Source organism: Chrysoperla carnea, chromosome 3 (genome assembly GCF_905475395.1).
Source record: "Chrysoperla carnea chromosome 3, inChrCarn1.1, whole genome shotgun sequence".
Taxonomy (NCBI): domain Eukaryota; kingdom Metazoa; phylum Arthropoda; class Insecta; order Neuroptera; family Chrysopidae; genus Chrysoperla; species Chrysoperla carnea.
Genome location: NC_058339.1, coordinates 26,098,551 through 26,113,768, shown reverse-complemented (window position 1 = coordinate 26,113,768; position 15,218 = coordinate 26,098,551). Strand labels below are relative to the sequence as shown.

Here is a 15,218-nt window from a genome sequence, read left to right as displayed (position 1 = left end):
CAAATTTTGTTAGACAAGGATGAGACTATCTTCTCACCTTCTCTTGCGAGATGTTATCGCAAATTTTTTGAAGAGAACCACTCTCTTTTGCATGGAAATTTTGTCGAGTCAACTGCTCATCATTAAACTTGAGATGTATTAAATTTTGTTTGGATTTTTATTTGCCTAAAGTTTGGGAGACGGTCCGCTATGTGGTTTCATCTATTTAAAAGGAAAAAGTCAGGTATTTTTTGAATCAAATAATGTAACACAAGGTAATATTTTCTTTTTAATACAAAATAGTAATTATAATATAATTTAATAATTATACAATTATATGTAGATGATGTTTTTTTTTAATTTGGGGTCGTTTTTGTTGCTTTGGGCAAATCAATATTAATTTAAAAAAAAAAGGGGTTTTCTAAGTTGCCTGTGTTTTGAACTTGACTTGATAAATTTGTTGTTTCCATTGTTTTAATGTATTATGAAGAATCTTTCGTGATCCTTCCAAACATGGACACTATGCTCCTCATGGCAGTATTTTTTGAGTGTCAGTTAATCCATTTTGAATTATTTAACGGTTTATTCACAGTAATTTAATATTTTGTATATTTTTATATTTTTCCAAAGTATACACTGTTCTGTGGTACAAACCTTTTAGGTTAATTAATTTTTGATACCTCTAAACATAAAAAGTATCACTAACTGTGGTGACATTTTGTTTGAATGTATTATTTTCTACATTTTTATTTATTTTTCTTGAAAACAGTGGAAGTACGGTTTATCACTTCAATTTTCAAAATACTACGCATATTTTTCAATTGATTTGACATTTGATGTTCATAGAGGTATTTTAAAAAAAATAATAGACTTATATATATTTATTGGCAGAATTATGCTTAAAGTATTGTACGAGAGTTTATTTTCAAAATGATAATAAATTTTCTATTGTGATAAAGATAGATTTTTTTTTGTATGTAGTGATAATAAACTATTTGTAATAATAGTATTTATATTTGTAATAGTATTTTTGATGTAATAATAGTAAGACTGTTTAATTCAGATTTTTGAAGTTATTAAATAAGACTGAACTTTTTATGATATTTTTTTTTTGATCATTCCCTGATTGACAGGATTTCAGGAACGCATAGACAGCCTAAAACGATCTACTTAATTCAAGGGCCCAGCATCTCTCCATATTTTTGAGTTTTAAAATATATTTTCACATTCTAATAAAATCCTTTTATGTAATATAATTTTATATTATATTTTGAAATTTTATTTTCATAAAATATAATTTTCACAGATTTTCAAATTTATTAAATAATATTAATTTTATATTATATTTTTAATTTTATTTTCACATGGTAGCAAGTAAAAAGGCTTCATGTAATTTCCTTTCATTAAAGTTATCTTGTCAATTGGGAATCAAATCAAACTCTATTATATCTTTTATTTATTAATAATATTTATTTACAGATTTAATATATATATTTTTTTTTACATATTTGGTCAAATATTTCTATCTGTCTTTACATTTTATTAAAACACCATGCCAACGACAAGAAGAGGTGCTGATACTGCTGGCACTCCGCAACCTTTACCAGGTGGTCAAGGTGGTAATCAACCAGGTCCTTCACCAACACGGGATGACTTGTTCACAACACCAAGTGCTGCGTCAGCAATCAACATAGCAGCAATTTCGACTCAAGTGGCGGCTACATCGCACATACTGAATACTTCGGCAAACCAAATGACAGTGATGCAAGACCAAATTCTTCAACAAAATTCACAGATAAGTCTATTAACTCAAACTTTATCCAATTTAACGATCAGTTTATCAAACAATGCTTTACCTTTAAGACCAGACCAAGCTAGTCATCAAACTAATTTTTTTGCTAAGCCGAGTATTGACTCGTTCATTAATAAAGTTACTATTCTAGATATATCGATTCCAGAAAAAGTTGTGGAATTCATAGTTGATACACAACATTTAATCGACATTAATTTTTTACCGTTAGAAATGCTCTTAAAATCATTAATAAATAGATGTGCGTTAAATGCACAAGCTTTCTGGGCATCTTGCATAGCTCGTTCATTAGACTGGGAAGCAATTAAAAACAACTTACTCGAAATTTATATCCCACCTTTGACGAGGCAACTATTGGTTGATAAACTGGTACGGCGAACTCAACCTGATACAGAAAAGTTCTCCACTTTTGCTGCATCCATTATAAAATTCAGTAAAATACTACTAAAAGAATTATCTGAAGCACAGATAATTGAAATTATTTTTGCTCATGCCAATACGGCTATCTTGACAATTATGGGTTTAAATCAAATACCCGAAACTTATAATGATTTGTCAAGGCTGATCACAAAAATGGAAGAAATTCAATCTAGAATGTTGCCACCAATTCAAATTGCAAATGCTTCAACTCAACAAAAAACTAATTCTACAAACAAATACTTTTGTACATATTGCAAAGGCACTAATCACGATTTTAGGCATTGTTTTAAACGGATCAACAAAGATAATGGATCACCAAATATTTCAAAACCAAAAAACTAATAATAGACCCTAAATTTTATTTATTTAATTTAAATTTAAATTCATCTTCTTTACCTTTACAAACTATTTTTATTCTAGGTTATCCCATTTTAACACTGTTTGATTCAGGGGCTTCTATTAACGCGATTAAAACCGCAACCCTAAAAAAATTACAACTTATTGATAAAAATATAATCACTAAATCAACTAATAAAACAATTTCATTACCTGGTAATAATTTTTTAAAATGTTCCTATTTGGTCAATCTACACTTTAAAATTGACAAATTCTCTTGGAACCAAAACTTTTACATTATCGACAGTCTCCCCTTTGACGCGATTTTGGGTGTTACATCGCTAAAACATTGTAATATTATTCTCGATTTTTTCAAATCAGTTATTAAATTTTATTTTGAACCTAATATCGAAATTCCCTTTGCTGGTTTTAACAGTAATAATCGAATTATTAACACGATTTGTGAAGCCAAAATTAATATGAGTGCCAAACAAACTAAAATGTTAGATTCTTTAATAAAAAAATATAAATGTATTTTTTCAGAAATCCCTGGCCTTGCTAAGGATTATGAATATAAAATTAAGTTGAAAGATAACATTCCGGTTTGTAAAGCACCATATTATTTAGCACCTGATAAAGCTAAACTTTTGGATCAACATATACAGCAGCTAGTGAAACAAGGAATTCTTTCTGTTTCAAATTCAAATTATAGCTCACCTGTATTTTTTGTTAAAAAAAAAGATGACTCTTATCGTTTAGTCGCAGATTACAGATTCCTTAACAAACATATCGAATTTGATCCAATGAGTTCAGCTAATATTAACCATATCTTTGCCAGTTTAGGTAATTCGAAGGTTTTCACGCTTTTGGACATGAAAAGCGCGTTTCACCAAATTAAATTGTCAGAGGACACGAAACATGTTACTGCAATCGTCACGCAATACGGTACTTGGCATTATAATCGCTGCCCTTTCGGTTTATCTGTCTCAAGCCAGGCCTTATCAAGATTTTTGAACTCTAGTTTAGCCGAATTTCGGCATAATTTTCTTTTAATATATTATGATGACTTGATTGTTCATTCTTCGGACGTCGAATCTCATCTAAATCATTTAAATTTGTTATTCACTAAAATTAAAACACTCGGTATCACAATTAATTTAGACAAAGCTCGTTTCTGCATGTCTAGAGTACGTTTACTAGGTAGCGTTATATCCGCTGAAGGTCGTTTTATTGACCCTTTAAAAGTTCAGGCTATTAATGAAATGCCTATACCTAAAAACGTTAAAGAAGTTATGAGGCTCGTAGGAGCGGCTGCGTTTTATGCCAGATATATTCCTATGTTCAGTCAGATTGTAGCACCACTGAATGATTTAAAGAAAAAGAACATCAAATTCAAAATTACGAATGTGCATCTGGAAGCTATTTCAACACTAAAAAAAGCTCTAACTAATGCTCCAGTTTTAAAACATCCGGATTTTGAAAGAACTTTTGTGTTACAAACTGACGGTTCATCGACTGGACTGGGGGCAGTTTTACTTCAGAAATATGAGGATGGTTTACATCCAATTATGTACTGCTCTAGAAAATTGAATTCTGCAGAATTAAGGTATAATAGTCACGAATTGGAAATGTTAGCAGTTATAACCGCTTTAGATAAATTTAAAGATTTTTTAACAGATCGCCACTTCATTCTCCAAACTGATTGTCGTTCTCTTCTTTGGATATTTAATACACCAAATAAATTCAATAAGCTGTCCAGGTGGATTCTTAAAATATCCCGATATGATTTCACTCCGGAACATATCAAAGGAGAGCATAATAAAATGGCGGATTTCCTCTCTAGACTATACGAATCAAATGATACAATAGTGAATAGCGAGAATAAATTAGAGCAAGAATCAAATGATAAATTTGTTAAAATTAAAGAATTGCATAGCGCGGACCCAGGTTATGCAATTCTAATTAAAAAGATAACCTCTTCTCTGGATTCATCTGATTTAGATTTGCTTAGTGAACAAATTCGGAATGATGTTCAATTGGACTCTTTGAACGTTATAAACAATACGAATTTTGATTTTCTATCCATCAAACAAGAACAACGAAATTCACCTGAATGTGAAATCATTTATCGCAACCTTAAGGCTAAGATGAATGTCCCTAATTTTTGCATCAAGGATGGATTAGTTTTCAAACTTGTGGGTAGGAATCACCTAAAACGAATTTTATTACCCGAGTCATTATTGAATTATGTGTTGAGATATTTTCACGACTCTAAATATGCAGCGCATTGTTCGGTTATTAAAACGTTCCGTGAAATTAGTAAAATCTTTTATTATAAAAACTTGTATGCAAAGGTTAGGGATTATGTCAGAACCTGTAAAGTCTGTCAGGCGATTAGACCTTATACACGTAATGATAAGGTCCAATTGAGCAGTTCCATTCCCGAATTTACCTTTCATACTCTTTACGTTGACTTTATCGGTCCTATTATTAAATCTCCCGAAAATTACAAATATATTTTTTCTGTTGTAGATGGGTACAGTAAATACGCTTTTGCATATCCGTGCAAGAAACAGACGACGGATACGGCTATTTCGATGATGCAGAAGATATTTCTACAAAATGGATACGCAACGGTGGTGGTATCTGACAACGGTCCTGCGTTTTCGTCTGTGAAATGGAAGACCTTCCTATTCAACAATGGAATCAGAGCGTCCTATTGTTCGAGTTATACGCCATCATCCAACAAAAGCGAATGTCTTAATAAGCAAATTAAGTACAACCTGGGGTGCATTCTTAAAGAGTATTCGATTCAACACAAAAATTGGTCGAAATTTCTCAACTTTGTAATATTTAACTACAACAATTCATTTAAGAATACTATAAACACTACACCAGCAGAAGTTTATTTCGGAAGAAAATTAATAACGCCATTTATTATCATCAACGAGCTAACAAATTTAGTCACAAGCTCTGTTAAACCGTCGCAACAGCAAATTAACGATGCATTAAAACTCGCCCATCAACAACGTCTTAACAGAACTTTGAACAGACCATCAGTTTCAAAGTACAGAATTGGACAATTGGTGATGGTTAAAAATTTGGCGCCGAACATCAACAAAAATAAATCAGCCAAATTTACAGCGAAATACAACGGACCGTATAAGATACAGAAATTCACATCTCCAACATCGGTTAGATTAAAACCCACTAACAGCAATAAGTCAACTTTTGGAATGTCAATCTACAATCTTCGGCCATATTATAAATGAGGTCATCATCGAAGTGGTTGTATTCGTTGACGGGTAATTTCTCATATTTCTAGTTTTCTAACTGCCTTATTTCACTAAGCTAATTTAATCTCTATTTAGTTTCATTAATAATTAGCATCTCGCTAATTTTTTTTTGCCCCCTGGGGTGAGATTATTTTTTTTTGTTAATAAAGGGTACTTGATTTTTTTCTTTTAACCAAGCGACTGTTTTCGAAACAAAAATAAAAACAATTTTGTTAGACAAGGATATAAAAACAAATTTTGTTAGACAAGGATGAGACTATCTTCTCACCTTCTCTTGCGAGATGTTATCGCAAATTTTTTGAAGAGAACCACTCTCTTTTGCATGGAAATTTTGTCGAGTCAACTGCTCATCATTAAACTTGAGATGTATTAAATTTTGTTTGGATTTTTATTTGCCTAAAGTTTGGGAGACGGTCCGCTATGTGGTTTCATCTATTTAAAAGGAAAAAGTCAGGTATTTTTTGAATCAAATAATGTAACACAAGGTAATATTTTCTTTTTAATACAAAATAGTAATTATAATATAATTTAATAATTATACAATTATATGTAGATGATGTTTTTTTTTAATTTGGGGTCGTTTTTGTTGCTTTGGGCAAATCAATATTAATTTAAAAAAAAAAAGGGGTTTTCTAAGTTGCCTGTGTTTTGAACTTGACTTGATAAATTTGTTGTTTCCATTGTTTTAATGTATTATGAAGAATCTTTCGTGATCCTTCCAAACATGGACACTATGCTCCTCATGGCAGTATTTTTTGAGTGTCAGTTAATCCATTTTGAATTATTTAACGGTTTATTCACAGTAATTTAATATTTTGTATATTTTTATATTTTTCCAAAGTATACACTGTTCTGTGGTACAAACCTTTTAGGTTAATTAATTTTTGATACCTCTAAACATAAAAAGTATCACTAACTGTGGTGACATTTTGTTTGAATGTATTATTTTCTACATTTTTATTTATTTTTCTTGAAAACAGTGGAAGTACGGTTTATCACTTCAATTTTCAAAATACTACGCATATTTTTCAATTGATTTGACATTTGATGTTCATAGAGGTATTTTAAAAAAAATAATAGACTTATATATATTTATTGGCAGAATTATGCTTAAAGTATTGTACGAGAGTTTATTTTCAAAATGATAATAAATTTTCTATTGTGATAAAGATAGATTTTTTTTTGTATGTAGTGATAATAAACTATTTGTAATAATAGTATTTATATTTGTAATAGTATTTTTGATGTAATAATAGTAAGACTGTTTAATTCAGATTTTTGAAGTTATTAAATAAGACTGAACTTTTTATGATATTTTTTTTTTGATCATTCCCTGATTGACAGGATTTCAGGAACGCATAGACAGCCTAAAACGATCTACTTAATTCAAGGGCCCAGCATCTCTCCATATTTTTGAGTTTTAAAATATATTTTCACATTCTAATAAAATCCTTTTATGTAATATAATTTTATATTATATTTTGAAATTTTATTTTCATAAAATATAATTTTCACAGATTTTCAAATTTATTAAATAATATTAATTTTATATTATATTTTTAATTTTATTTTCAAACTTAATGGCTTACAAGAATATTATTTGTGCAAATAAGATTTGTTTGAAGCCGGTTTTATTTTTTGCAAATAATTTTATATTAAATAGTTTAAAACTATTCAGTAATAAAACTAAATTTCAACAATATTAATAAAAATTAAAAAAAAACAAGTGGAAATAAACAATTGACTGAGTTAATTGTTGAAATACCATGTATAGTCAGTGTTGATTTCTTTATCACATTACACATACAAAACATGTGACACATACATAACTGATAATCAAGTATAGTACATATTATAAAATTTTCGCCTAATTGGCGCCCTCACGGGTAAACAGTGATTTTTTCGAAAAAATGTTTTAAACAAAAGTTGTTTAATTTTTGATAAGGAACATTTTTAAACATTTAAACTTTTGATCTATCTCTAACGGTTTACAAGATGGGTCCTACGGACCCAAGAAGAAATTGACCTATGATGCTCATTTACGAACTTGGCCTCACTTTTTACGTCCTGAGTACGCTGTAAAAATTTCAGCTCGATATCTTTTTTCGTTTTTGAGTTATCGTGTCCACAGACGGACGGACAACCAGAAATGGACTAATTAGGTGATTTTATGAACACCTATGACAAAATTTTTTTCCTAGCATCATTATTTTTAAGCGTTACAAACTTGGGATTAAACTTAATATACTATGTATATTTCATATATATATGGTATAAAAAATCAAAACCACAATTTTTGAGTAATTAATTATCAAGGTTAATTCTAGATTCTATGTGAAATGTGGATTATGAGAAGTCCTCATATAAAATTCTTTCATTAAGTGGTTTTAATATTTTGAATTCACATAAAAAAAATATCAAGTGTGTAAACTATGTAATTAAATTTTTAAGCGAAATTCTTTATAGCTAAAACCATTTTAAGAATGTATACCCACATAGCCCAGCTATTTAATTAGATATAAACCATGCATAACGTTCATTTACTTTATGATCATAAATTTGTTGTTTTTAAGGTTATACGATTATCAACAATATAAAATAATCATAAATCGTACAAACTATCTATAAACTAAAAAAAAAATTCTTATTACCAATCGATATGAGGTCGTCTCAATCTCATTGTGAGATCAAATATGGCGAATGGTGCCAAGAATATGATACAACTACCGTACGGGGTTGATTGGTGAAGTTGACACAACCGCTTGAGTTGTTTGTATGAAAGTAATATACTGTCTAACAATTTCAAATATTGTGTTGTTTTGAAATGCAACATAGTTTTAAAAAATCTTTTTTTGATTGGTTCTACTCTAAATATTATAACAAAATACTTATGTGATTGTCACAATTACATGAACAGGTAAAAAATAAAAGGTTTATACCTGCTAATAGGTTTATTTTAAAAAAAATTAGATTTTTATGATTCGGATATGAACCAGCGACATATGGATTACTATTAATTTTAGTGTCCTAAGTCTACAGCAACTGGTCTATCGATGCTTGTGGCAAAGATACCAAAAAATGGTATATATTATAAAAATGATCAATAAGTTTATTTCAAACTTTCTGTAAGTTAGTAACAACAATCTTCAAGTAGTTGGCTCAATCACATATGGACTAAACATTATAAATATGCGATCATCATAACCAAAGCCTCTATTTAAAGCAAACACAAAGAAAATTTCTTTTAATTCATAGTTTCGCTTTATTTACACGATTATATATTCCTAACTAAGAGCAATTTTATTTTCCAGCAATAAAATGCATGACTTTAAACTAAAATCAATCTCTTTCATAGAAATAATGATTTTTTTAATTTAACTTCAGTGATTTTGTATCAATGAATTCATATTTTAAATACAATCCCATTCTATTGTAAATACAAATATTTAGCTGTACTTGTTCCAATCGTTAGGCAATTGAAAGTATTTTTACTTTATTTCAATATGAAACGACGAGCATCGTCATGAGGTTGTCATTATTTTAATTTTTTTTTCAGTGCACTTTTAATCGACGAGTGGTGAGGATAAACTGGCCAAATAGGAAGCCAGCAATATTATTATCATAAAAATTTGCCACTGATTATATGAAAGTAATGTAGGTACTACCTAACAAATTTCAAATATTGTTGTTTTGAAATGCAACATAGTTTTAAACAATCTTTTTTAGATTGATTCCATTTTTACTTTATTTCAATATGAAACGGTCAACCTCGAGGATGATGTCATTATTTTAATTCTTTTTTCACTGTATAATTTCTTCGCAATCTATCGATAGTTTATAATCTGACTAGTTTTATTGTTAACGATTCTTAGAAAATCCAGTGACATATATACTCAATTTGTTTTGTAAACTTTACAAATTCGATATAATTCGTAAGGGTGAACACAGTACATTTTTGATCGAGTAGTGAGGATACACTGGCCAAATTGGAAGCCGGCAATATTATTATCATAAAAATTTACCACTGATTGTGTAAAAACCTACTATTAATATAATAAATTGAAAACAATGTAATACATTTTACATAAATTCTACGAATAACTTGATAATAAAACTTCCATTTATGGTTTTCAACATTGTTTGTCTAGTATTTGTATATAGAGGTCATGTGACATTCTCATTAAAAAAAAAAAAAAAGACTTTTTTAAACTTCCATTAATGTGTAAAATATTAAAATATCCCGAAATTAATTTTAAATTATATTACAAAGAAAGAAATAAGAAATAAAATTATTTTTAACGAGGCATTCACCTATTTTTAACCGGTATACACACTTACTAACACTTATACACACATGTATGTACATACATGCATACATACATACATATTACATACGTAATATGACATGCAATGTAATTAAACAATTGATTAAAGATTAATTATTATTCTTAACTTGTTTAATATAATACAAAAGGTATTCTGTTCCGTATACAGAAAATATTGTTTATTAAGACGCAACCGTGTGTTCTCAGGGTGTGTAGTTTATAATTATTTTTAACCCCCAAACCAAAAAAAAGCGGTGTTATAAGTTTGACCGCTATGTGTGTGTGTCTGTCTGTCTGTGGCATCGTAACACCTAAACGAATAAACTGATTTTGATTTTTGTTGTTTCGTTTAAAAGGTAATTTAATGAAGATTGTTCCTAGCTATATTTCAAGTGCGATTTTAGGGTTCCATACCCGAAAATACTAAAAATTGGCGACGATCTTTAAAATCGGTTCAGTTTGGAATATGCTTTAAGGAGCAAGTTAATTTAACGGGGAGTGTTCTCGGATATGTTTCAATTTAGAGTTTCATGCACGAAAAATTTGTCGGGAGTTAGGAACAAAATCTCTATCTCAATCTCTCTATATATTATAAATGCGAAAGTAAGCATGTTTGTGTGTTTGTTTGTTACGTTTTTATGCTTAAACTAGCGAATAGTTTTAATGAAACTGTGCAGCAATATAGCTCATACTTCAGAACAACACATGAGATAATTTATAAAGATATATTTTTAAAAAAAATTAATTTAATTTGACATTACCATAAATTACAGATTTCTGTAAAAGTAGTCATTTGACATTAGCATAAATTACAGTTTTCTGTAAAAATCAGTCAATATAAAATATTTCACGGCCATCTTTTCTGATACACTCAATGAATAATTACGATATTATACATTTAAAAAAATAGAAAACCATACATATATTTTACCTGTGTAAAACAATCCTTACCATTATTTCGAGTGTTATAGAACCCAGCGAAGCGAGTGGGTTTCAATCTAGTGTTTTACATAAAACATCGTGTGATTTTACAGAACTTTTTCGCTTTTAGACTTTAAAAAAATACTTATCACATATCACTTTACATTTTTTTCTTACGAATCTACAATGGATTAGACCTAAGCAATTACCTCAGATGTTGGCACGCTTAAAATCGTTTGACACTTAGTCTATTTAATGTAATGTCAATGATATATGTAACAACGGCGCCAAATGGGTAAGTTGTAACAAAAAACACAAGTTTTGTTAATTAAATAGCGGGACAAATAAATAATTCAAAACCAATCGTTAATTTTTGGTTGTAAATTAATATTTCGTTATTTGGCTACATAAAAAAACATACAAATATATAATTCTTAAAACAGATATTTCAATTTGAATATTAATTATTATATAACGTACATCTCCACTAACATTATAAGTATAATTGACATCATCAAAAAAATTTTTTTTAATTTAAAAAAAAAAATTATTAAAAAAAACAGTACGTAATTATTTATATAACTGTTACTTTAGTAAAAATAAGTTCATAATGTTCTTTCTTTTTTACAAATTTAATAATAATTTATTTTTTTTAATAAATTCTCATGCAAATGTTTTACTTAGAGTCACTCTAAGTGTATTGTGGGCATTGTTAAGTTTACTTACTGATTCGTGAGCATACACACTTGGTCTTAAAGTCTGTATGTATACTTGTTGTAGGTATATCGTGCAATTCAGGCATATCGTAAAAAAATAGGGAAAAGTTTTATACCTTGGTAATAATGGATGACATTTCGTTTTTAACCGACTTCAAACAAAAAAGGAGGAGGTTATCAATTCGACTGTATTTTTTTTATGTGTGTTACCTCAGACCTTTCGACAATTTTGATGATTCTTTATCTATTCGAAAGCTGGTGCTTCCCGTGTGGTTCCAGTTCATTTTGGTCCAGTTCTGACAACGTCTTCCATGAGAAAACCATAGGTTAGGTTAGAGTGGTTGTCCTGGGGTGTGGCACACTTAGACCGTAGGGTTCCTTGTCATACCGAAAAAAAAGTTGGCCCATCCCCGGCATGAGAACACCATAAAAGCCTTAAATTTGCATTAAGTATGCACGACAAGAGGACGAATAACTCAATATCACGCCAACCGATTTCGATAATTCTTTTTTTAGTGACAAATTAGTTAGTGTACTTCAGATTCACTAAAAATCACAAAATAAAAAAAAATTTAACAAAAAGAAAACCGACTTCAAAAGAAAAACTTTTCTAAAACAAATTAATATGCACTAAAAAGTAAAAAAAAAATAACGATAATATAATGTAATTTAAATTATTGTTATTTTTGGAGTCGGTGTCGGCCAAGCTAAAGTAGCAAACTTTTCTGTCAGAATTGTTTCCTTGGCTGACTTCGTTTTTTTTAAATTTTGTTTTCTTTTTTTCAAATTTTGACGATAATAACACTAAAGGGCTAGTTTTTGAAGTATTTTTCTAGATAAGACGCTTTTAAAGTAAACTAAATTGCTACAATATGAGACTAGAAGAATTCACTATTGGATCGTCCCTGTAGACCCAATAGTAATCAATCAATCTAGTTTGGTGTTACCTAAAGTGATCTGTAAAACTTGAATGTGACTTCATAAGATACGAAATCCATGGTACAAGACCATAATGAGTCATGGATCTCATAATAATAAAATATATAGATTTCATCGCTTATTGTTAAATATTTAAAAAATTCAAAGTAGGAATAATGGTGCTATCAAAAGATACCATTTCGATTTATTGTATGTTAAACAATAACTTTAAAAAACATAAAAATGTAAATTGTGTTCCAAGGTACAAAACTCTCCCATATTATAAACAGCCTCACAAAAACTCGTTCTAACTTTTTTTTCAAATATAATGAACCGTGCTTTTCTTTGCCTAACTAACACTCCTATTGAATTTTATTTAAAACTGGCCAATTTTCCCTATCTTCATTTCCTTCATAATTTTTCCCTTGCAGTTGATTGAAATGAAAATTGATGAAAATGCAAATTGAATAGTTTTCATTCAATTTAAACAGGTCGAATTGCTTAATTAATATAAGTAACAGGTCGGTATTTTTTTTTTAAAACTTAAACTTTTATTTAAAGACTTAAAACGGGTTCTTTTAAGACATTTTATAATATTTTTCACGGCATGCCTGAATTGCACGATATGTCTACGACATATACACAAAGGTAAGAAGTAGTTTAAATAAAAGAGTTAATGTTGTTATGTACACAGACTAAAGTTTTATGTATGTACACAAAAATATTAAAGAAAAAAAAATTAAATATGAATAATTAAATTAGAATTATCTAACTCACCTGTTCAAATAATTAAATACATCATAACAAACACAAATTGAAAAGAAAATTCAACCAATTATGTACAGAAAATTCACACAAAATCTCACACAATGCGTACATAAAAAAATTTTTTTTTACTCAATCAAGCGAGTGAAAAAAAAAATAACAAATTTTAAACAATAGTTTACTTTGTTAAGATTTTTAAGAACTCACCACTACTATCTTAATAAAAAATTATAATACACAAACACACATCCACATTTAAGATACTTCTTAAGATCACTTCACTTAAATAATAAATATTGCAAACACTTAAATAAAAAATCGATATTATCCTTGATATTCCTGATTTTTAAAAGACGATCCCAAACACCATATTAATTGTTAAATTTTTTTCGGTTTTTTTTTGTACAACAATCATACCATTTACATTATTCTATCTATTATGATTATTATAATTTAATAATAATACACACATATACACGACTATGCTTAAAACCAAACGTGGAATGATGGAGTGGAATGCAACATGGTATGAATTTCATGATCATATTCCATACATAAGATTGTATTTATTCGTGAATATATTCCAAGTATATGTTCGGGTATGTTCGTTAAGTATAGTTTATGTAGATCGTGTACTTTTATTAGTGTGTACTTTTTTTTTTCTTTATTAATATAATTTTTAAGATAGGTAGGTATACTACTAAGCAACTAAATAAGTAAGAGTATAAGTTGACTTTGTCAATGTGTGTTGTATGCTGGAGCATTGTGGGTAGAGGTAAGAAATGTTTAGTTCTTTGTGTGTTTTTGTCTAGCATTTCACAGAATATGTCAAACATAATATTTGTACATGGTACCTGCAGGGCAGGGCAAGGCTGTAATGGATGATATATGGTGTACACCCTGTATTTTTATTAGTGATGTTCCAGCTAGTTGGCAAAGAGCGTCATCTGTTCGTCTTCTTATCCAAGCGCGCCAAAAGGAGGGAAGGTCCTAGGATGTCACTTGCACCCCCCTGTTTTGAAGGAAAATACACAGAAAAAGATTAAAAATTCATGTAATTTATAAAACATTCGACTAGATCAGTTACACAGTTTAATTTAATGTATAGGTATCTTCGGCCTATTTTATGATTTCAAAACTTGGTTACTGGATACATGTCAATATAATTTATTCACAATAAATTGATTTTAATTTATGTTATTGAAGATATTTAAATATTTAGCTTATGCTATGAGTTTGTTATAGAACGAATTCAAATTGGGTAAATTGATTTAATAAAATCAGGGTTGGTTTCAGTTTCCAATGGACCTAAAACAAAATATATACGTATTAGTGGTGGGACGAATGTTGAATTTTGTACATTCGCGGAGGCGAATGCGAATATTTTTTTACAATATTCGAATGTTAATTTTCAAATGAAGCCTCACATTCGAATGTATTAACTTAATTAATCCTTATATATTATTTCTCCATCACGTTTTTTTTTTCTGTCCACACCTTATTTTCCTTATTACTTTATCAAATTCCATGATTAACCTCTCATTTTCAAGATTTGCATATTGGCTTCTGACGAAAAGGTATACTCACGGACAAAAATTGTACCGCTTAGGAAAAACCAGGCTAGACAATAAATAATTTTAAAGAAAAAATATACATCTATATTTTGAATGAGTTAAATAATAAGTGTATCAGATAAACATGATTCGAATGTAACAGTTTTTATAGATGTTTT

The 15,218-nt window shown here is 29.0% G+C and overlaps 1 protein-coding gene across 1 annotated transcript; it reads left to right on the top strand.

Annotated features, from left to right (window-relative positions):
• Positions 1-1,484: 1,484 nt before the first annotated feature.
• LOC123296508 (uncharacterized protein K02A2.6-like) lies at positions 1,485-5,925 on the top strand. Its single transcript, XM_044877998.1, has 2 exons — positions 1,485-1,778; positions 5,078-5,925. Exons 1-2 carry the CDS (start codon positions 1,532-1,534, stop codon positions 5,815-5,817), a joined length of 987 nt encoding a protein of 328 aa, XP_044733933.1. The 5' UTR covers positions 1,485-1,531; the 3' UTR covers positions 5,818-5,925.
• The last annotated feature ends 9,293 nt before the right edge of the window (positions 5,926-15,218 follow it).